The 23,196-nt window shown below is 40.0% G+C and overlaps 1 protein-coding gene across 1 annotated transcript in view; it reads left to right on the forward strand.

The window, feature by feature from the left end:
* The window catches only part of NCKAP5 (NCK associated protein 5), an 858,948-nt gene that overhangs the window by 668,470 nt on the left and 167,282 nt on the right, over window positions 1-23,196 (forward strand). Inside the window, exons 9-10 of the mRNA XM_081262221.1 lie at window positions 3,506-3,544; window positions 12,117-12,236. Coding sequence (XP_081118347.1) covers window positions 3,506-3,544; window positions 12,117-12,236 — 159 coding nt within the window. The remainder of the gene's footprint in view (window positions 1-3,505; window positions 3,545-12,116; window positions 12,237-23,196) is intronic.

Here is a 23,196-nt window from a genome sequence, read left to right on the forward strand (position 1 = left end):
AGGTGACACTGGAAGTTATTTGTTCTCATTAGCTGGGCCTGCTGGTGTCTGATTATTTGGAACCCAAGTGCTCAGGGCGTAATGCTAGAGCATTATGTGCAGGGGCTCATTCAGAACATCATCTTGTGAGCCAGTTCGAGGTTGCAGCCACAAACTCCAAACAACTGTTCTATTGATGCATCTGGGAAGCTTAGCTGTTAAAAGCAGAAACAAAAACTAGGAAACTGTCTTTTTAGACAGTACAAAGAAAAGAATTAGTACAACCTGCCTGCTTTTCTGCAAAGAGCCTGTGAGTCCTTTTGGGTAATAGAATCCCATATCTATAGGTAAAGAAATAATGTATTAGTGTATCTTAGTTCAATTTTCAGGCAGAGCAAACAATTGTCCAAAGTACACGCCAGAAGGAACTGTGTCAGTCTGTAAGCCTGTGGGGCAGCTACTTGGATTGCAAAGATATAACACATTTTCTCCTGTGGGCTGTTACAGTTAGGGTATTACTCTATGTCTCCCATTAAATCATGGATAGAGCTATTTTATGTGACCACTGTTACACAGAATGGTTTAAGTGAGACCAGTTTGGAGGAAGAAAAGAAAATATTGATATTCGGCAGTTTTATGAGAATGTAAATCAAATCCAAAGTTTGACACTAAAAAAAAAAAAAAAAGACTAAATTACTTATGGTGTGAATTAAGTTGGGTACATTGTTCCTGATTCAATATATGACTAGTTCCATCCTGCTTTATTTTATTTGCCAACAATAGAATAGATATGTTGTTTGACTTTAAATTATGAGTTGGAATGAATGTTTAAAAGCTAAAACATTTTCACAGTAAAGCTGTTGTCAATTTGTTTGAAGTGAAAATTTTTTGTCACTCTTGTGATCACGTACGAATGAAAAGTTAAAGGAAGAATGGAGCATCAGGTTTGTTCTTGTACATGGTAATTCTTGGGTAGGCTTTTGAACTTGAGCTTCACTCAAATATTAATAGGAATACCTTTTCTCCAAAACCATAGTCAGTTTCAGTGAAGGCCTTTTTTGTTTTACTTAATGTAAACAAGGTAAATTTGGAAAAGCTACTGATGGGCAAAAACAAAACAAAAAACCCTCTTGTGCATACAGTTTACTAATAAATCATGGATAATGGGACCCTCATCATTTGCTGCTTGTGGTATGAATGCCTCCTAACCAAACGCTGATGACAGCCTGTGTTTTAATTTTCTCTGAGACTTGCTGGTAGCCAACTGTCATGAAGGATGTGCTATTTTGTCAATATTGAGTCAAAAAACAATTAAGCTCCATGAAAACATTCTTTCTTTAATCTGTTTTGCTACACTAGACGGGGAAACAAGCACAAATAGTTTAGCAACACCAAAAATAAATTTGTCACCAAGAAAAAAAAAAAGCCACGTGTGCTGCATAGTCCTGGGTTGATGTGAGGATTACCATGGCAATCACATGTCTGTCATGCTGTGTTAAAATTGGGCGTGGTGGTGCACGCCTGGGATTTAGGAGGCCAAGGCAGGAGAATGTCATCCCCATCCCTTTTTAGATTTGGCTCAAGGCCAGCCTGAGCAACTCAACAAGACCCTGTCTCAAAATAAAAAAATAAAAAGTACCAGGGATGTAGTTCAGTGTTAAAGCACTCCTGGGTTCAATTCCTAGTACTCAAATTCTAAAAATTGTAATTATAATTTCCTGATTCCAGTTACCAGATACCACTATATCCCAGTCATCTAGCTTTGCAAGAAGATTCTTAGAATATTTTTATTAAAGAAATGAAGGAAGAAATTATTGTGAAAAAGTACCTTATATTTAGGATATTTAAAAATTCTGACTTGGTTATTAATTCTGAATTAATGAATTCTTACAGTTTACATACTGGCCAAAAGAAAACACCACTTGAATACTTTGTCCACCTTAGTTTTACCAGCACCAGCTATGTAGGTACATAGCTTTGTGGTTACTGTGAAGTTTAGTAGGTGATTGGTTTCAAGTGTCTTGAAATCTGCATTCACATACACATATATATATAAATGATGAATAGCTATGTGAATAAAATTCCAGATTTTTTTTTTCTTTCCGTACCAGGGATTAAATTCTGGGGCGCTTAACACTGAGCCACATCCCCACCCCTTTTTAGATTTTATTTAGAGACAGGGTCTCACTAAGCTGCTTAGGGCCTTGCTAAGTTGCTGAGCCTGGCTTTGAACTTGCAATCTTCCTGCCTCAGCCTCCAGAGAAGCTGAGATTGCAGATGTGCACCACCACACCTGGCAAATTTCAGATCTTTGAAAAATCTCTGCGACATGTTACTGGTTTTATGCGTGGCCTTTAGGTCAAGCAGTGTCACCTGCTTTCTTAACTAGTTGCTGAAAAGGACTAGAATTGTCGAGATTTGTTGAGATTGATCAAGACTCACCTCCTTGGGATGGACCCAGCTTTCTTAGCTATCCTCAGTTACCTGAAGACACTTAAGATTCTGTTAGTACATCAGAAAGAATTATGTTCAATTGTTTATGGGAAGAAACTCAAAATAATAATGACTTTTATTTTTCTCTCACACAGAAGTTCAGAGAGAAACTATGCAGCTCCTTTACGTCATCAGGACCAGGCTTATCCAATTTTTCTACCCAAATACATTAAATATGTTACTTCCACTGTCAAGGTAGCTAATGAAGCTCCAGGTGTCACTTTCATATCCCAGACAGAGAAAGGAAAAAGTCCTCTTCTTTTTAGATTTCCTAAAAGACCCTCCAAAGAGTCTGCTTTTATATTATCGGCCAAAGTGTTGTTACAGGGTGACACATAGTTACAGGGAGACTGGGAGATGTAGTTGGATTTGCCCAGTACCCTATCCATGGGGTTTGTTACTGAGAAAGGAGGAAAACATGGGTATTAGAGGAAGGAAGTAACTACCCGGTTCTAATACAGGTGGCAACCACAAGGGATGGCATAAGGGAGGATACAGAGAATCGAGATGTAGAGGAAACAATGTATTGACCCCAGATGAGGTCATTCAGCTTTCCCTCTTGCAAGTAATTTTAAGCAGCAAAACAGTGGGACAGCAAGGGAATAAGAAGGAGAAGCAAAGGACGTTGTAAATCAGCAAAGTATTGCAACTGTGTACAGATAATTAGGATCATGTTTTGTGCACTGTGTCTTTTTTTTTTTTTTTTTTTTAGCCTTCTTGGGGTACTTTACATATAAAAGGGTATTATTTTTTTTCCAAGTATGAAAATGTGAAAGTCAAGGTATGAATGATCTTTCCATCTGAACCATTTTAATTAGCAACAAGGTCACCTTCCGAAATAGCGAAATATGACCTGGAAGGATAGGCTTATTATGAAAAGAATCAGGTCTTTTGGAAGTAGAGGGAAAAGATGGAAGTGAGAAGGTAATTAGCCACAGCGGGCTGTGGAGTATCTGTTGGTAAATTACAGTTCATGCGCATAAAGTCTCATTATTATAAATAGCAACTTTTTTTTTCTTTTTTTTTCTTAAAGGTAGCCAACCAAGTTGTTCAAGCTCTGCTCACTCAAAAGGTAGGTCACTTTCTGCCTTGATTTTTTTTTTCAAAATGCTTCTGTGAATAGAAATGCAACTCACATTGTCAAACCAAGAAATTGTGATTGATAGATGCAATACATCTCTATTTATTCACTCTGGTTAAATTCATGGGTGTTTTAGATGGCACGTGAAGTGACATCAATGAATGACCAATAGAATCATAAAGTACTAACTCTGGGTAAAGTAATTGGAAGCCTTTTGAAAATGAAAGATTTTGATGTACCCAAAGGAGTAGCAGACTCTTTATATTTTTTTTAAATTAGTAAAAATGAACTTAAATATGTGGGAAGATTCTTCCAATTTCTGTGAAATGAACATCCACTTAGGGACAGCATTCAATGGGGCCTAAAACTCAGCAGAGGCCTTTGAGTTCTGGGAAGTGACTTCACTTCTCTGAGCTTTAGTTCCTCTGCTGTAGGGCAGGGATGACAGTTCTGTACCCCACCCTGGGGTGCTGCCTGATCCTACGGATGGACAGGGTAGAACAGTTCTTTTATGTGTCCATCTGTGGGGAACATGAATCAGGGGTAACCGCTATGCAGCAGGCCTCCTCCAGTTCCCCCACTGTTCTGCCTTCAGACAACATAAGACCATGTTAATGGAGCAGAGTGGGTCAACGCAGGTCATCGTTTGCCCAAATTTGGCTGGTTTGGTGAATTTTACTGAGTGTTTCCCCATATCCCGCGGAGGCTAATTGCTAGGTCCCTCAGATTTTATTAGTTCTGATTCATCTTTCTGTGAAACAGAGACACTTCCTGTGCAGCAAGATATCTCCTATCCTGCAGCACTCTCAGGAGGGTGTGACTCATGAGAACAACACAGTTGGTACTCTCCCAATTTTTTTTTTAATTAAAAAGAATTTTATCAGCTATTGACAACTTCTCAGGCACATACCTAAATATTACTTTGATTTTATACTGTATAGATATTGTGATGTACAGATATTGTGATAACATTTTTGCTAGGCCTCTTTCCTACCCTTCCTGTCGAAGTGTCATGTTTCCTTTTGCAAATAGTTTTGACTGCTTCAGGTTTTACTCTAATATTGCATAATTGAAGAGGTTTGACTACTTTTATAAGTAGAGTTAGACTTAGTTTCCACTGTGACAGATATCCAAAAGAGTGCTAGCTTAAATAAACTAAAATGTTATTTCTTCCTTACATGTAAATGCATACGTAGTCAGTACAGGGCTGGTAGATAGCTCTAAGTCCAGGATGTCTCTAGCTTCTATCTTGCTTTTCCATGGGAGATAGCCCCCATTTCTAAAGTCTCCTAATAGCTTAAAATAGCTGTTTTAGCCCCATCACCACACCCAAATTTCTGTCAGGAGAATTAAAGTCTAAAGTGTACGAATATAGTAAAGAGCTTTTATACCAGCTATCTTCTAACGGAAACTTCCAGAAGCTTTCATAGTTCAATGTCCATAATCTTTGAACAGGTCTTAGCCACTAAGCCACACCTAAGGAGGCTGGAGAAGGTGCATCAGATCAGGAGGGCACCTGACCATTTCTGCCACAACATATTTGAATGTCTTTTCTCTTTCAAAGGCTTTATCCCTATTTTCCTCCTGTTGAAAATTATGTTCATTGTATTACAAAACTAAGGAATGGAGATATGTTAGTTAGCTTCACTGTGACCGAAATACCTGACAAGAACAAATAAGAAGGAAAAGTTGATTTTGGGCTCATGGTTTCAGATATTCAGTCCATGGTCAGCATAAAATAGCTGCTTTAGCTCCAGTTATCACACCCACATTTCTGTCAGGAGAATAAAAGTTTGAGGAGTACGAAGATAGTGAAGAGCTTATTTATACCAACTATCTTTTAAAGGAGACTTCCAGAAGCTTTTATAGGCAGAAGCATCATGGTGGAAGGGCGTAGTAGAAGAAAGCTGTTCCAATCGTGGCAGCCAGGAAGCAGAGAGACAGAGACAGAGATAGAGAGAGATTGCTCAAGGAGTTAGGGACAAGATATAATCCCCAAAGTAATATCCCAGTGACCCATTCCCTCCGGCCACACCCTACCTGCCTGCAGTCCCACCCAGTAGTCCATTTAAATGATTAATCCACCAAATGGATTAAGCCAGGAGGTGATGGTCCTCATAATCTAATCATTTCACCTCCGACATTCCTATGTTATCTAACACATGAGTTTTTCAGGGGACACCTCATATCCAAACCATAACAGAAGAGCTCACTGTTGAAGCTCTGTGTACGGCTGATGGAAGACTTTCCATGCCTGTCTCTTTAATGATACCTTCGGAAAGAGACAAGGAAGTTGTCTTGTACAGTAAAAAGGAAAATGGGACCCTTCAGGTCAACCACAAAAAAGTAGCTACAAATCCAGGTAATAACTAGTAAACAGATAAATCTACTTTGGTACAGTTAAGCAGTACGACACAGAAAGATGTGCCACTGTGAGATAGCATACCTCAGGGACATCACAAGGCAGGGAGAGATGCCGGGGCTTTTGGAGATTCCAAAAGAATCATGTTCTGCTGAAATGTGTGCCTCCTGGCTTTTATAGGGACTGTAAAAATTGCTGCAAAAAAAAAAAAAAGACAAAAATTTTCTTATTTAATTAAGAGCACAATATAGGAAATAAAATGCATTTCAAATGCAGATGAGAAAACTAATTCTAATGCAGATGTAGTATGCACAAAGTAAAAGTAGAAATTTTGAGTGATTTATCCAAATTGCACATATGCACAAAAATCTTTGATGTGAAATAATAGGCAAACTGTACTCTTTTAGAATGGATCATTTCCTCTGATACACAGGCAAGCCTGCCCTGGCTTCAGCTCTCCTGCAGGAAAATAAGAAAGTATTTTTCACAGCGTTATCATGAATTTTTCTGGACCACCATCCTGAATAATAGAGTCCACCAATATTGATGGAGGAAAAAGCCATTTTATTCCCGTTCACTTATTTTTTGTTATATGTACATACAATGTTCTGTTCAAATAATTCAGTTTAATCTCAAATACCTGTGGATTCTTCAGGCACAGTGGCACACGCCTATTATCCCAGCAACTCAGGAGGCTAAGGCAGGAAGATCACAGGTTCAAGGCCAGCCTCAGCAATGTAGCAAGAACCTGTCTCAAAATAAAAAAATAGGAAAGGCTGGAAATGTTGTTCAGTAGTTAAATGCCCCTGGGTTCATTCCCCAGTACCAAAGAAAAAGGAAAAACAAAACAAAACAAAACAAAACAAAAAATCCTGTGGATTTCCTCAAAAGAACTAACTGTACCCCTTTCAATCAATAACAGTAAACTGACAGTATAAAGCCCAGTTCAGTTTCATTTATGTCTCTAAATCATGGGTCCAGGTCTATAAGTGACAGTGAAATCAATAATCTAAGCTAAACTCCTGTTTTCATCTGAAATATACTTTATCATCATTAAGTCAGTTATATTTGCTGAAAATGTAACTCCTAGGTTCTTCAATGTTTTATTGCTATTAACATCAGACTTGGAAGAAAAGCATTTTCCCCACAATTAATTTTCCTCCAAATCAACAAGCTCATCTTTATCTGCTTGTTAGTAAAGTAACTAAATATTTATATGATGTTTTCTCTTCACCCATTATAGAATCAGGATAGTGTGTGATACAATCAAGCTGTGCAGTTATTCAGATGAAAGCCGAACAATTCTGTAGCTTTAAAGAACTCCAGTATCCTGTATATTTCCCTTGAGGGAAGGGGCAGTTGGACAATGGTCTATGTAAAATCTGGTCCCTAAAGAGGGTCTATTCATATTTATTGGGCTAGTAGTCATATCCAATATCCTCCATGGAGCACTTAAAATAGATTATGTCATTTTGTTCTCACTGCAACCCTGTGAGGCAGGAATAAGAAAAAAATTTTCCCAGTGTGCCAGTTACTACAGAGTGTCAGAGTCCATACACCCTCTTACCCACTGCACCATTCTGCCTCCATGATCCCATTCACCCATTTACTATTTTTCTCTACCATAGGTCAACAGGGAAGGAAGGGATGCAATGAAAATCAACACCTGGATTGAAATCCAGTGGTTAGTTATGAACACAGAGAATAACAAGTCCATAATCCCATATGCCACAGCACTCACTATGTCCTCTGCATTGTCCTGATTTAGTCACACATTTGTTCAATAGTCAAGGCCGGCCTCAGCAACATAGCAAGAACCTGGAAATATTCAGTGGTTAAATGTCCCTGGGTTCATTCCCCAGTACCAAAGAAAAAGGAAAACATAATACCTTTCAGGCATCTGGCATTGAGGTCCTTGGTTATTCTAAGGTATGAGCAGCCTTTTTCAGAATGGAATTTCATTTTACAGAAGCCTTAGCATATTTGGCAGAGTGGGAGATATCAATGACATCTCCTTGGGATGTGACAAGAAGAGGCTGGTAGACTTGGTGGCCATTAAGATTCAGGAAACTAGCTGGATGCAGGAGTGCAGGCCTGCAGTCCTACCTAGCTATTCAGGAAGCTGAGGCAGGAGGATCCTAAGTTAGCGAAGTGCTGTCTCAAATTTTTCAAAAGGGTTGAGTGTGTAGCACAGAGCACTTGCCTATCATCATGCGAGAGGCTCTGGGTTCAATCCCCACTGCCAAAAAAAAAAAAAAAAAAAGAGAGAGAACTAGAGAACTAAGAGGTTGACACTTGACAAGCCATCCATGAAGTCAGTGAGACATCCCATCTCTTGAAAAGCCCAGTTGTATGCTGTGCCTTGGTTTATCGATGTGAAAGCTGAGGCCTATTTAGAATGATTTACTCTATCAAGGTCATGTGTGTAACAAGGAGCAGAGCCCAGGCCCTCTAATCCCCAGGCATCCCCAATGTGGCATATTCCCATGATGGGCATTGCCTTTGAATAGGATACTGTTGTAATACCTTACATGATAAAGCTGGACTTAAATAGTTTTCAACAAGACTTTTATGAGAAAATCAACACATTTCCTCTTTCTAAGCCATTAGCATTTTCTTTCTTTTTAAATCCTGAACTTATTAGGTAGAAGTGTAATGCATGGTAGTGGAATTCATTGTGAAATATTCTTACATGCACATAAGCATTTTTTAAAATTGACTTTAGCCTTGAGCTGGTAATGGTCTTACTCCTCATGTGCATAAAGTAACTACACTCCCACAGGCCTGTATAACAGTGGATCCAGAATCTTCTTTCAGCCCAGGTGCAGGTGAAACTTACCTGGATTACAATGTAATTGCAATTGCATTGCCTGTACTTGGGTGAAATTGTGGTTTGGGACCATTAAGATGACAGGGGCCCTTTACATTAGTCTATCATGTTGCTCCTTTCAAGGTCAGCTATAGTCCTTTTGTCTCTATTTCTGTTTGATAGTGACATGTGCATTGAGAAGAGAACAGGCTTGGCTACTTTCTCAAACCCAGAGACCATTGCATTGATCTTAAACACAGTGAAGTCTTTGACGTTATTAAAGCACAATAAAATTAAGCATCACACTCCCTTTTTATATCAGAAGAGACAGAAGAGATAAGAAGGGATAGCCTTATATTTTTCGGCAAGTTCTACCTGTCGATGTCTGAGATATAGTTAAGGAATGAGCAGGGAAAAAAACATGTTGTGAGAGGTGACAGATGGTGCAGCCTCCACCTACCGTCATGATCCCAGACTGTGACATCCAAACAGAGGAGAGTTGTTTGATTTCTAAAGCTTTACTGGGGAGGCTATTTTAGGTCTTGTCTCTGGAAGTGACAGGGTCAGAAGAGTTGCTCCTGTACCCAGTCTAAATGTGTCGTCTGCTCCTTTATGTCATCGGATTCCTATTGTGAGCACAGAGGAAGCAAAGGCAGCCAGCTGCCACCCTCTGTCCAGTTGCCACAATGGCAGTCAGAGGTGCTTTTCTCTCTGTCCGCTCTGATAGTGCCTATGTGTATGCACATAAGCATATGTGTGTTTTTGTTATGGCTGGGATGTAATGGGATAGTGACGATCTGGCATCCGTGACCATCTGCAGCATAAAGGAACATAGTAAGAATGTTTAAAACAATTCAAACAATTTTTTTCCAGTCTGCAAATTTTCAGACCAGCTCAATTTGTTTCTCGGTGATGTAAGACCAGTATCACATTTCCTTTGTCCCCTCTGCCATATGCTGCGCTGGATGAGCAAAGAGCAATAAACTGAGAGTTCTCAGAATGGATAGACTGTGTTCTCACTAATGAACTACAGAACTACTATGCTTCGAGTTGAATGAACTACTTTGCCTTAAGTTTACTATTAACAGCTCTTGAAATCTGGCTACTTATATAAAAATTCTCTGTAGAGAATATGGATATTTTCTTTTCATTATTTTCCTCATTTAAGGACTCTTCTGAGTTTCTCTGAGCTTTACTGCTGAAAATTGCAAGTGCTATTGTTTTCAGGTCCCTTTTTTCCTTGCAAATCCACACTTGAATGCTTCTGTTTCCATATCACCACCTCCAAATGAAAATGACTGTGTTTTCCTAGCCAATGGGTACTATTAATATTTATCTACCCCACAGTCAAGTTTTATTAATTGCTTAATTAGTAATAGTGAAAACAATTAGTGTTATACGCATGCTAAGAACAAAAATTAGCATAAGTGAAACACAGAGGCTGAATTCTAAAGAAACAAGCAAACCTGGCCTTGTGACTTGAGTAGGAAGTAAGTCCTGACAATGGCCTCTGCCAAAGGAATGAGTACCCCTGAGTACAAATGCTCAGTCCTGCTTCTCCCCTTCTGGACCTTGTTCCCAGGTGCATCATTCCAAACATGATATCAATTTTCTGTCCCCTACATTCTAACAACAAATCAATTGAAAACATCCTATGCATGAACATCACCCATTTAGCTAAAAGGGGGAAGAGACTATAAACTGTGCAGTGAGCCACACATTGAACTATTTCTTTGCCCCCTTTAAGTAGAATTAACCCTACAGGGTACGATGGAGTGTGCACAATTTCAGCAATTAGATCTCTCTAGCCTTAAAATTAGGTTGATACAAGGTGGTGGATCAGGCCCATTCACCTCTGTGACCACCATCAGGCCCTGGGTATCAGACCTGTCACCTGGTGCTTTCCCTTCCTTGCAAGAGCCTTGACTAAGGCCTGTCACTGCCCCATGGCAGAATACAGACATCCACAAACTAGAAGTATTGAGAAACTTGAACTCTTATCATCATGCCTATCACTGGAGAATAGAACCGCCATTGCCATTGCTTCTAGCAAAGTAATTACAAACATTTATTAAGCTCCTACTATATATGGTGCTGTTCTAGGTGACAGAATGAAAAGAATGTTAAGAGCAATATGCTTGTGTGGTTGTTTATTTTGTATCTTGTGCTGGCCTGTTGAAGGAAAGGTCATTTAATTGACAAGAGAAGTCTACACCACACACACACACAAAATGGGATTAATACATAAGTATTATATGCTAAATATCACAGAGGAGACATGGGACTTATAGGAATTCAGGAAAGGGAGCAGTCTTTGGGGGATACCATATGAAGTGTCAGAGGGGAAGAAGTTGGAAGTGGACTTCAATCAGCTGGCCAAATATGGTCTGGAAGAAGGAGATGAGAAGAGAAATTGATGGCAGATAGGAGAGGATAGCAGGAATGTACAGAGCTTTCAGGAACCATAAGCAGACCCATGTTCTCTGCTCCAAAAGAGCAGAATACATTTTTTTTAAAACATTAGGAAATAGTAAAAAATAAAGTCTGAAATGTAGAAAAGGATAAGCTTTTGAAGGCATTTTTCTACTGGGTCTGTCTTGAACTTCATAGGGAGGGTGCAGACAATTAAGCCCACAAATACCTTTATTATAGATGCCATAGGAAGGCAGTTCCCTGGTGGGGTTCCTAAAGCTCCCCAGTGTCAGCTCCCTACCTGTGAACTCGGGAATAGAGCCAGCTGCTCTAGCTCCTCTGAAAAGTTGCCCCGGTGGGCTGACTGTATTTCTTCTCTGGCACTGAGACCCAAATGCCCCCAAAAGATATGGAAATCCACTGGCTGGACAAATTGTAAGTGCCTTTTAAAAGCCTTCACTTCAGAGCTACCCCTTTCCCACTAAATGCTTCGCTGACTCTATTAGCCAGGCGCCAAGCATCTCAACTCATTTCCACAAATGACATCGAAAGACTCCATCAAAAGTGATAGTTTCTTTAGTTCATCAAATCTCTATTCATTGTGAAAACATTGTTGTCCTTGTGATTTGTGCTTTGTGATTGCTTTCATGAAGACAGTGAAAAGACAGAATGTATAGGTGGAAACTTAAATTGACTTTATATCGCTAAGATTTACCGTCTTTCAAAATAGCATGCTACATTAATGCACTTCTGATTTCAAGGTGCTTTTTTTTTAAATTGGCCTTCTCTGCACATAATAATTCCATCAGACAATGGCCTGTGGAAGAAAATGTTGTTTGTGATTTATTTGGGGGGACTTCGAAGAATAAAAATCCTATTTTTTTACTAATGTGTCTGAAATGTATAAAATATGATTATAATATGCAAAGATGTCTTTCCATTATAGACATTTTTCCCCCTTTCCAATGTGTTTGTTGTAGGATCTAAGGGAGGAGTGTGTAAAGTTGAAAACAAGAGTGTTTGATTTGGAACAACAGAACCGAACACTAAGCATCCTATTCCAACAGCGAGTCCGACCAACTTCTGATCTGCTCCTGCAGGTATGTGTTTACATGGAAAACAGTCTTTGCTACTGAAATTCTATTGATAGGAAGTTACTTAATTTCAAAAATCACCAGCATCTCTAGAGGCAAGGCATAGTGTACCAAAATTCCAATCCTTCCCTGTCTCAGGAGATGTCATTAAAGTTGAAAATCTTTTAGATTCTTGACTTTTTTGAAAGCTACATGCAGATAAAGAAATGCACCAACAAAGAATACACAGGTAAAAGGGACAATCCAAGGGTGTCCTCCAGTAAACTAAGTGGAACCATGGGATGAACTTAGGAAATAATTGATAGCTTTGGGGACTAGTATGAGGAACCATGCATTCCATGATAAGCAAGAGAGAGAGTTTTATGTAATGACAAAGCACATTTCTGTATTTCCAACTCTCCATAATAAAAAATACAACTGGGATTTGTTTTTCTATAATCACTCTCTCTCTCTCTATAGAGTCCCTCTTCACATCACTGCACTTCCTGGATTCTATCTCAGTATTTTTGAAGGTCTTTTAGTTACTCTAACTGAACTCTTTCTTTATTCTCCTCCATAACATGGAAAGTTGAGGAGAGTCAAGCCACTTGAATCCTTTTGAAGTTGTCCCTGACAAAGCACTGAGGAATACACTCCATGGCCAGGAAACACATGAATTGATAGAGGGGGGCTTGCAGGGCCAAGCTTTGCTGTTTCCCATCTTTCTGATCCTATTATTGTGCATATTTGCTCAAACAAGTCCCTCTGAGCTTTTCTCAGAGCTGTTCTGGACTCAGCTGTCAGAGGGTGCACTCAGGCTTCACAGGCGCCTTGTGCAATTTACAAAGGGCAAACCACAGCCGCTTGGTCAGGTGGCCAAAAGGAAGGCCCTTCTGTACCCTCTGATCATCTAGACTACACTGTCCAGCACTGGAACCAATAGCCATGTAGTGCTATTTAAATTTTTCCTTATAAAATTGACATGAAATTAACTCTATGTTCATATGTCAAACTAGCTACAGTCCAGATATTCAAATTGGACAGTACATGAGTAGAATATTTTCATCATCGTAGAAAGCACTCCTGGACAGTATTTTTCTAAATGGCCCAGACTTTGTAACTAATTTACCCTCCAAATTTTGGCATGAACATCTTACGACTCCTCAGAGAAATAATGGGAAATTGCGATTCATTTCAGAGAAAGAAAGATGTTTGGTAAAGCTGAATATCAAAATGTAATTTGCCCCCCAAATTAAAATAAAACAGCTCTCTGAATTACAAAATAGATCTCATCTCTTAAATTAATTTCCTCTCTGCTTTATCTGTTAGAGCATAATTCATAATTTATGACTCAAAAATTATGGAGGGGGAGAGAGGGAAGTCATTTATCTCTATTCTATTTCCTGGTCCCAATCACAATAAATGTTTGTCATAAGGGATCTTGCATTTGTAAAAAGTCATGTTTCTTTTGCAATCTCATAATCAAGATCCAATATTATAATTACTTTTAACAGCTGTTGCATCTTCACAAATTTTTCTGTTTCGCCTGTTTTAACTTAAGGCTTTTCTGGAATATTGTTTAAAGATCTGCAGTCCCTACTTATGAATCATGAATAGTTGATGTGCATAGTAAACACCTGTGCTGTCGATATTTAAGCTTTTTAATTGGCTGTCAGGAATTTCTTTAATCCATGTTCAAATGGCAGAGGATGATGTATATCCTTGCAACAGAACTCAGTGTTTATTGATCTGGTATTTTCTGTCAACAAACTTTGTACTCTTCTTTAAATAGTTTTCACTTAGAGGAGCCATTCTGGTTTAAGTAATATTTATCACAGATAGGCTGTTAACAGTTATGTGAAGAAGAATGATAGAAAGTGGGATGCCTGCCCTCCAACACAAAGCCAGGTTCATCATGGAGACAGGTGAGAGAGAGGAGACTAACCTGAAAATTAAAACCTTTACATTGGCAATGAATTTCTGTATTGATTTCATTTCCAAAATGATATCTCTAGGAGAATGAGTGATAAATTAAGAAGAACCCCCCTCCAGGTATGGTGGTGCATACCTGTAATCCCAGCAACTCTGAAGGCTGAGGCAGGAGGATTGCACACGCAAGGCCAGCCTCAGCAACTTAGTGAGGCCCTAAACAGCTTAGCGAGACCCTATCTCAAAATAAAAGGGACTGGGGATCCCTCTATTAAAATCACAATTTGAGCTTAGTTCTAAAGACTTAATAAGCCAGTACAGCAAATAAAATAATAAAGTCATATTCTTACAGGGACTGGGGTCTCTAATTAATCTTATTCTGTATCTACTTAGATTAACCAATACTCAACATTCCCTCTTACAAATCATACTGAACCATACCTTCAACTTAATGAATGCTGGCAAATTAATGAAAAGCTCTCTACTTAATCATATTTACTTCTCTTACCAATTGGCTTGAATGCCCAACAATAATGACTTATGTTTGTATCCCAATTTGTTTATGTGAGGAATACTTGTCATGGTAAACATGTAATTAAGAAATTAATAATTAATTCCATACACAGTATATAAACCAATGAACTATGATGCAAAATAAGAATTGTTTCTAAAAAAACAAAGCCAAATAGTTCAAAAGTATTTAAAGGCAAGTTACTAAAAAAAAATCAGTGTTCATGACCAAAATAAATGTAGGTATCTGCCTGTCCAAATTTGTTGGATCATACTAAATGTAGAGGGATTCCGCATGCAAACTGCTCTTCCTATGGTTTTAATGGAAACTCTGATAATAGGATCTCTAGGCAAAGAAGTAGCCTTCGCCTTACCAAAAATGTGATTGAAATGCATAGTGCTTACCACATGTCAGTGCTGTTCTTCAACAGTTACAGCATTTGCTAATTTAATTTCTTACAGTCCCACGAGGTAGGACCCTACCTTTGCATTCACTCTGGAGATGGGGACACAGAGAAAGGCTTAGTTACACAGGTGGTATTGCCAGAGTTAGGATTTCAATCTGGAAATCTCTTGCAGTCAAGTCCATTCCTTCTTGACACTCACCTCCATGTTCCCTCTGTGTGGAACATGAATGAGCAAGAGGACCATTTTGATGACTTCCTGCTCTAAGTGACATTTTGATAAACAGAGCGATTGATCCACCTGTGACCAGGTCGGATCGAAAGGCCTTCTGCAGTGCAATCACCATGCAGAGCCTGCTGTATTCACATATTTCTGAAATTTTCCTGGTCTGTGGCATCTAACATTTCCCCTCACCTATGTGTTCTGCCTTTGTCTTGTTTTGGACATTGGGTTATCTTTGTCCTGATAGGATATTATTCTCATATTTTCATACTAAGACAGTATTTTTTTTTTTGGTCTTTCCTTTTTGATCTGATATTTCAAAGGGTTCTACACCCACATCCATAGGCCAAGATAGAAAGAAAAGAATGTTATAGATCATTTACATAAGCTGTGGAGTGTCTCGCAGCTTAGAACCAAGGTGCAAAATTGTACTGTCACTTCTCAGAGTACTTTTATTCTTTTTGATAGTGTTTTGTTTTATATTATATTTCAAATGAAATGAGAGAGTTTTTAAATCCTATTCATTTCTCTCCTCCTCTGAATCATTATTTTCAGAGTATAAATCTGTCCATGAGTCTGATTTGGCAGGACACCACACACTCAGCCCTCCACCTTTTCAACGGCAGTACATCCCCATCTCTGAAATGCAGCCTGTGCTGCCCTGTTGGGGGATCTTTCAGGGTTACGGTCCTCTCTGAACTTTCCCCCAGCTGGAGGTCATGCAGTGTCGGTAGTCCATGCAACAGTCCATGGCCTGTATGGGATCATGGGATCCTGGCCTCTCGTGACAAGGACAGTCACCCAATGCAACTTAAGTAATTGGGGGTTTCTTGATTGCTTTTCATTTCAGCCTGGTAGTAATCTGTTTGTAGACCTAGGCTGAGCGTGGCTTTTCTCCATTGTCCATAATACATGCTCACTGTATTCTTGGTGATGGCTTAATACTTATATGAATTTTTTCTTTCTGGAAAATTGGAAGGGGGTTCTAATCCCAATAAGATTATACTTTTCTTGGAGAGAATACCATATGTCCACTTATATGTATCTGTGCCAATCCCCTGCACCTGGGAGCCCAATTCATAATGTTGAAATTATTTTATTCTAATACACACAGGCATTTATACTCTTTGCTGTTGCCACTGTGTAATGAACATAACCACACAGGACTATCTGGATCTGAACAGTCAAGTGAATGGCCAACATGGAGATACCTTTTCTAGGATAATGATCACTCAGAGAAATTGGAAAATGTTAGTCATTATACAATTTTTGGTGTACGTATTTTGTTCAGAAAGGTCTATATATTTGCCTTTTGGGTATTTTCAAATGTGCACGGTTGAAGTAAGATAAGAAGAAATCATTAAGAGAGCTTTATGATAATTTGGTTTAAGCAGTAGAAGAGAGGCAGGGGAGTGAAAGAGAAGATAAAGGTTGGCTCAGTGATTCATGAGTCCTGACAATGGAGGCTTTTTGTTCTGATCCACTAGGTCCTCTCTTGAGCCATAAGCTAAGAAGGAGTCAAGAGATGAGGCAAGAAAATCCACACAAGTTTAGAGCATCTGCCTGGCTTCTCACCCTGCTAGGATATATGCTTGCTTTATGAGTTTCTTGAATTGATAAACTCTGCCCCTCACCTGCTCGTGTGGCCAACCTGAGAGGTGCCAGCCCTGCCCTGCAAATGTGATATCTAATTTTAAAAGACCCTTGGAGTGACAGGAATAGCAGCTCTGTGATGCTTCAGGGATGCTGAGGAACACCAGGATCCAGATGGCAGAATATCCTCGGGCAGTGAATCTGCCATGCTGCGTCATCAGAGGGCTTTGGTGGCTTCATTATGGGCATCGGTCAGACATGAAAACATATGGAGAATGTGCAGCAGGGATTCTGTCTCACACACAAAGTGCTGGACAGGATATTAACTTGTCAGAGGTGCAGAAAGTGGCCTCTCTGAAAGGTAAGGGACACTTTGAAGGATCATACAGCTCCTGGAGGGCAAGGCTTTAGATGATGAGAGGTAACACAAGACACTGTTTTGGGATCAAATAAGAGCAATGCAGAAGATGTGAAAGATTCTTCAGGGTTAGGGCAAAAGAGGATTTCCTCCCTCTTCATAATGCTTCTAGGGCCCTCCATAGACTTGCCTAACCCTCAATAGCTTCGTATTTCTTTTCTTATTTTTACACTAACACAAATTCTTTGCTCTAACCAAGCAGAAATACTTTCCCTCCACAGAGTATGACATAGGTTCATAGGTTTCCTTTCAACTGTTCCATTTTGTACGTCATTTCTGGGGTTCACAGTGCTACTCCACCCCCACCCTCATTCATAACCAACTGGGAGCACTGGAAGTATGTCAATGCCGGGGGGTTCTGTGCAGAAGCACATGTCCCCAAGAGCCTGTGGTCTCCCAGCAAACATGAAAGCAAAGTAATGTGTCAGGAGATGCCTGGGATGCTACAAAGGTAGGCAAAGATAGGTGGAAGCTTAACTCTGCCTGGATGGGTTTTGGAGAAGGACCAGCAGGGGAAGCACGCGGCTGGGTGCACAAGGGAAATAAATGCCAGATCTGCACAAAGACTCCAGAGGGTCTGTCTCCTTCCAGTCCTTTTGCTAAATTCATATGTTCTGGAAATGCTTCTAAAATAAGAGCACAGTGCCTTCCCCCCTCCTCCCTCAATCTCCTGGGCACATTCTGCTCACTGTCCCAGCCTACAGTGGTATGTGGATGTTACTTTGTAACAATGCTGCAGTGATTTTTTAATATATGTTTGCTCTTCATTCCAAAATCAGCAGAGAGTTTGTTGTTGTTGTTGTTGTTTTGTTTTTAAACAAGTCCAGTTCCCACATCTTGACTGCATGCTGTGTTATGATCAGCTGAGTATCAGGTGTTCTAGAAGGTGCAGCTGTCTGTTATAAGGAAATCAAGGTATGATTTTTATGATGTTTTTTGTTTGCTTGGACCTTTATTTTCTTGGTGACTCTTGACTTACTAATCTCTGAATCCTTCTAATATATAATTTGGACAAACATGACCCTTCTTCAATGTTATGTGAAATAATGGTCGAGTGAACCTGTGAAGAAAATGGAAACACTCGTGTCGGAGGAGGTAGAGGGAGGTGGCTGCACAAATGATGTGACTTCCTGGGAAGGAAAAGGGGATATAAATGAGGGCATTGTGTCCACAAGATGAAGAAGGCAGATTTTGAAATATTGTGTTTTTTACTTAAGTCTGGATGATTAGGGAAAATTATCTCATTTAAGTGAGCTCTGGGTTTTTATTGTTGTTTTAGTTGCAAATTGTGTTTCAGTTTTTCCTTTTATCTCTTCCTGTTGGGACACGTGCTCTATCTTACACTTTTGGGTTTCCTATAGCTGTAGGGAATGATATTACATGGGCATGTCTTTGGCCAGAGGGACACATGTTCCCATATGGTTTCAGGGGTATGAGTTTTGTTTTATTTATTGTGGGGGGATACTGGAAATTAGACTCAGGGGCACTTTGTGAACACTGAGCCACATCTCCATCCCCATTTTTGTATTTAATTTAGAGACAGGGTCTCACTGAGTTGCTTAGTACACCACTTTCGCTGAAGCTGGCTTTGGACTTGTGGTCTTCCTGCCTCAGCCTCCCAAGCCACTAGGATTATAGGGTGTTATGTTTCCCATCCCAGCCACCCTATCCCTAAATTTTTAAGTTATTTAATGGAAGGTACCTGACATCCTGTTTGTTGTATCCTCCTACAATCAGATAAATCCCAAATATGTATTAATATCTTTCAAGAACACAAGATTGGGTCCACATACACCATCCTCTCACTTCAAACAGTGTAAAATCATGTGTCTTAATATCCAGTGCCATCAGGGGCTGAGCCAGGTGAGGTCATGAGCAAAGGAGGCCATGTGCTCCGTAATCAGCTCCAGCTCACTGTGGCCACACGGGGAATGCTGGTTAGGCAGTGCCATGGCTTTAGAAATTTAAAGCACCTGGAATTGCAGAATTTTGTGTGTACTGTACCCTTCCAATGTTTAAACGTTGGCTGACACCTCTTTCTGCTGCTTCATCACATTGAGAAAGCCAGTAAAACCTCTGTGACCAAGGGTGGCCTGCAACATGTTTATCTTTACTCTCATGAGGGTGGGTTTTTACAGCATGGTGCATGTGCTCTCAACACGGCCACTAGGCTTCCCATTTGGATTCGTAACACAGCCAGCAAATATTACTCCATTTACTATTTAACAAAGATTACTTACTTGCGCACATGGCATTCTCAGAGTTCCTGAGGACACAGAGATGATTAACATAGTATCAGACCTAAAGGGGTCACTTTTGAACAAGGAGGTAGATAATACGAATGGCTGGATAGTAGAGTAGTAAATGCAGCAGAAATATTTACCATTGGAAGTCCTCAGAAGAAACAGCAATGAACACTATCTGCTAGGTTCATAGAAGCCTTCTGGAAGGTGGTGACAGCTAAACTAGACTGTAAAGGAAGAACAGGAGTTTGTAGGGTAGCACGGTTCTGAAAATTTGTGTACTAAACTCAGGACTAAATTTAGTAGTGGGATATATATATTCACATTAATCCCAGGTCGTTGCTCTGATTATAGCTATACAATTACAAAGTTGTTTTATCCTGATTCTGTCTTCTTCAGCCTTCCCGTGTCCTTCCCAAAACATCAGATTAACTCATTGAGCTCTTCAGAGAAATATAATCCCTGAGGAGCATCATGCTTGCTGAGATCTGTGTCACTGTGACCTTCAAGAACAACGCTGTCTATCTTTTTTAATTTGAGGAAAAATCTAGTTAGAGAAGTTGATGAAAAACAAAGAGGTCTCTGGGTCTAAGGTTTGTTTTGAGGATTTTAATATTAAATGGAGGTTCAAACCCTGAACATAAATCAACATTATATTGTAATAGACTAAGTGGTTGAAATGTAAATTCAGGAAATTCACCTTGTAGCATACAGCATTTCAGGCCGTGTATTTTTTCCCATTTTTCAAACACTTAAGAAAACCTGATTAGCCTGGATTTTCTAAATTTCGTGCAGTAAATGTTTATCATAGAAACCTTAAAAGTTCCCCCAGTTAAAAATTGTTAGTGTTACATTTTCACAAAGTTTGGATAAATGTGAGAATTTGGGAATGCAGGGTACAGAAAGTACTGCAAAAGGAATGGCGATGCTTACCTGGGGATTTCATTATGCAGATTGGAGCATTAATTTCTTGGCACTGCCAGTTGCGGAACGTCCGTTGCTGTCAGTGGATGTCACACCAGGGAAATCTTATTCCCGGCACGAAAAGATTAAGTAACCCAAACTCTGACATGAAAGACCAGTGTTTCCAGGACTGAAAAGTAGTTCTGGCTTTGTTCTTTCGCCTCCTTTACCGAGAGGATGCACTTGTCTGAGGGTGGCCCTGGCACCTTTGGGAGCCAATTTCAGGAACCAGGAGGTGATTTGCAATCTGCTGCAGCTCTCCAAGAGACTCTGAGGCAAGTCTTTAACCTGTCAGGCTGCAGTGAAGTAGGCTATCTTCCCAGTCCTCAATCTGGGCTGCATGGGCCAGGTAGGGGAAAGGAGGATGGGGTAGACACCACAGAGACAAAGAGAAGCATGCAGGATGTCTTAGCAAAGCCCACCCAGAAAAGCAGAGAGAAACTCAAGCATGTCACTGAAGCCCTGGGCTGCTTAGAGCAGTCAGACCCTTGAGGCAAGTGAATTAGCCCAGGCACACCTAACCTTTGTGCCTGGGCTGCTGCAGTCACTCAGAGATGTGCTAGGACTGGGTCTGTGGTAGCTCCCTAAAGGATCAGCAAGATGGAGATAAATATTCCTATTGCAAGATGCTTTCATATCTCAATGCCACTAATTTGTCATTTTTGCCTGGCTGCAACAGAATAGACAGGACTGGCTCCAAGAGCAAAAAGATAGCCTCCATTCTCACTTACTAACGCATACAGAAGCCCACACAGGCCCAAGTCAATTTTTCAAAAACCCTGATAGAAACCTTGAGCAAAGAAAGAAGTAGGCCATTTTTGTGAGACTGGAAGACCTAGGAAATATTGCCAGTTATTATTGTGTTTATAAAATTATCTTCATATACTTGTATTCTTGCTGCCTTTCCTATCTTTAAAGCAGTTTGTGTCCCTTACCTGGGTCAGTTTCTAACAATCAGTGTCAACCTCATGTCTCAAAATCAACGACCAAACTCATGCCTGTTTTTCTGAAAAAAACTCTAAAAGATAATTTACCTAAACTGAGGCTTACTGGAAGGAGGGACATTTCCATTTTATGTTGCAGGCCCTTCTGCCGCGGTTGACTCTGGTAACCTGAGACAGGCCACCATGGTATGTCACCATTACCTCCTCCTGTACGCTAGAGTTGCTAAATCCCTGTCCCCTCCATCCTCATATAGAAGGACCAGGAGAGAGGACGTCCCTGTAAAGTAACGCAGAGTGAGAGGAGCAGGAGGACCCGTGCAGGGGTCTTTTATGGAGGTAGTCATGTGCCTCTGTCAGCTCAGGATGTGCTATCTCAAAGCTACAAGGTTTATTTCTGAAACTGGGTAGAGAACTGATTATAGACTTTTACAAATAGATAACCTTGAAGTTAAATAAAGCTTTGAGGTTGCTTCATACTTCCAGCAGTAGTCAGCTTACTAAATCCTTAAAAAATAGGCCCAGGGTTTTATTGAGATTTTTACAAGTAGAGGATGAAGGCCCTCCAGGCTGCTGCATCTTAGCCAGGGTTCTGGCACAAAGCTTTCTGCCTAACGGGCCTACTGCAGGCCCTCATTTCCAGTTGCCACCTTCATTACTTTTTCCTGGGCCCACATAGGGAAAGGATATTGCATTTGCTTTCAGAAAAATCAAACAATTAAAAGGCATTTAAGCATCCGTTTAGAGTTGGCAGTGTGCTCCACTTTGGACAAATCAAGTTAAATAGGTTTGATCGGTACCCTAATAATCTGAGTTATAGGTAACACCACTGTGGGCATAAGGCATATTTCCCCGAATAAGGATATGAATCTATTAACTTAGTAACACAATCAAAACACTTGCCCTAGAAACATGTTTATGCCAAGGTATAATAGAAGCATAGCCTATTACATCTCAGCTTTCAAGATCATATGACCCACTGCCATCCTCTGTTATCTGACACTCAGATCCAAGGTCACACAGTGTGTTCAGGGCAAAGGGGTGACTAGGATCCAGGAGTCCAGATTCCCAGTATTGTGATATTTCTACTAGGCCATGAAATAATAAGTTTAAAAAATTGAAATTTAACTAAATTATTAAGTAAGAGAGAGAGAACTTGTCATGAGAAATGTACTTGCAGCCCATCAGGCAACTTTGGGACATGGTTCATGGTGGGGACTGACTGAACCCACTGAACTCTGAGGAGATAGGCTGCAGAAGACCACAGAGATGGTGTGGGTGGGGGAGAAGCAGCTACTGTGTGCAGAAACATTACAAAGATCCAAGCAGCCTTGGATTCAAGTCCTCTCTCCACCATAGTTTGATTGGGTGATTTGGGGCAGGTTCCTGAAATTCCTAGAACCCTAATTTCCCATCTGATTAAAGCAATGGAAAGGTACCTAACATGCAGTGACTTTCATATAGCAGGACTGAACAAATGCTGCAGTTCTCTGCTTTCCTTTTCTGGGAGACTGGTAGCCAGCATCTGGGTGGCATGGGAACAGGGGAGATATAGCAGGTGACTCCATTTTTCAGCAAGGATATTTTTTGAGAGATTTTGGCCTGAGCGAAAGAGGTATTAGGACCAAAGTACACTTATTAAATCAATTCCTCTTTGTTCTTGACTTACTATGGGAATTCCCTGGGAATTTTTATTTCTAGGGATGCTGTAGGGATATTTAGTTCTAACTGTATCTTTATGGGCTTTTAGCTGAATGAATGTT

This window comes from Spermophilus citellus (genome assembly GCF_964194105.1).
Source record: "Spermophilus citellus genome assembly, chromosome: 11".
NCBI classification, from domain to species: Eukaryota; Metazoa; Chordata; class Mammalia; order Rodentia; family Sciuridae; genus Spermophilus; species Spermophilus citellus.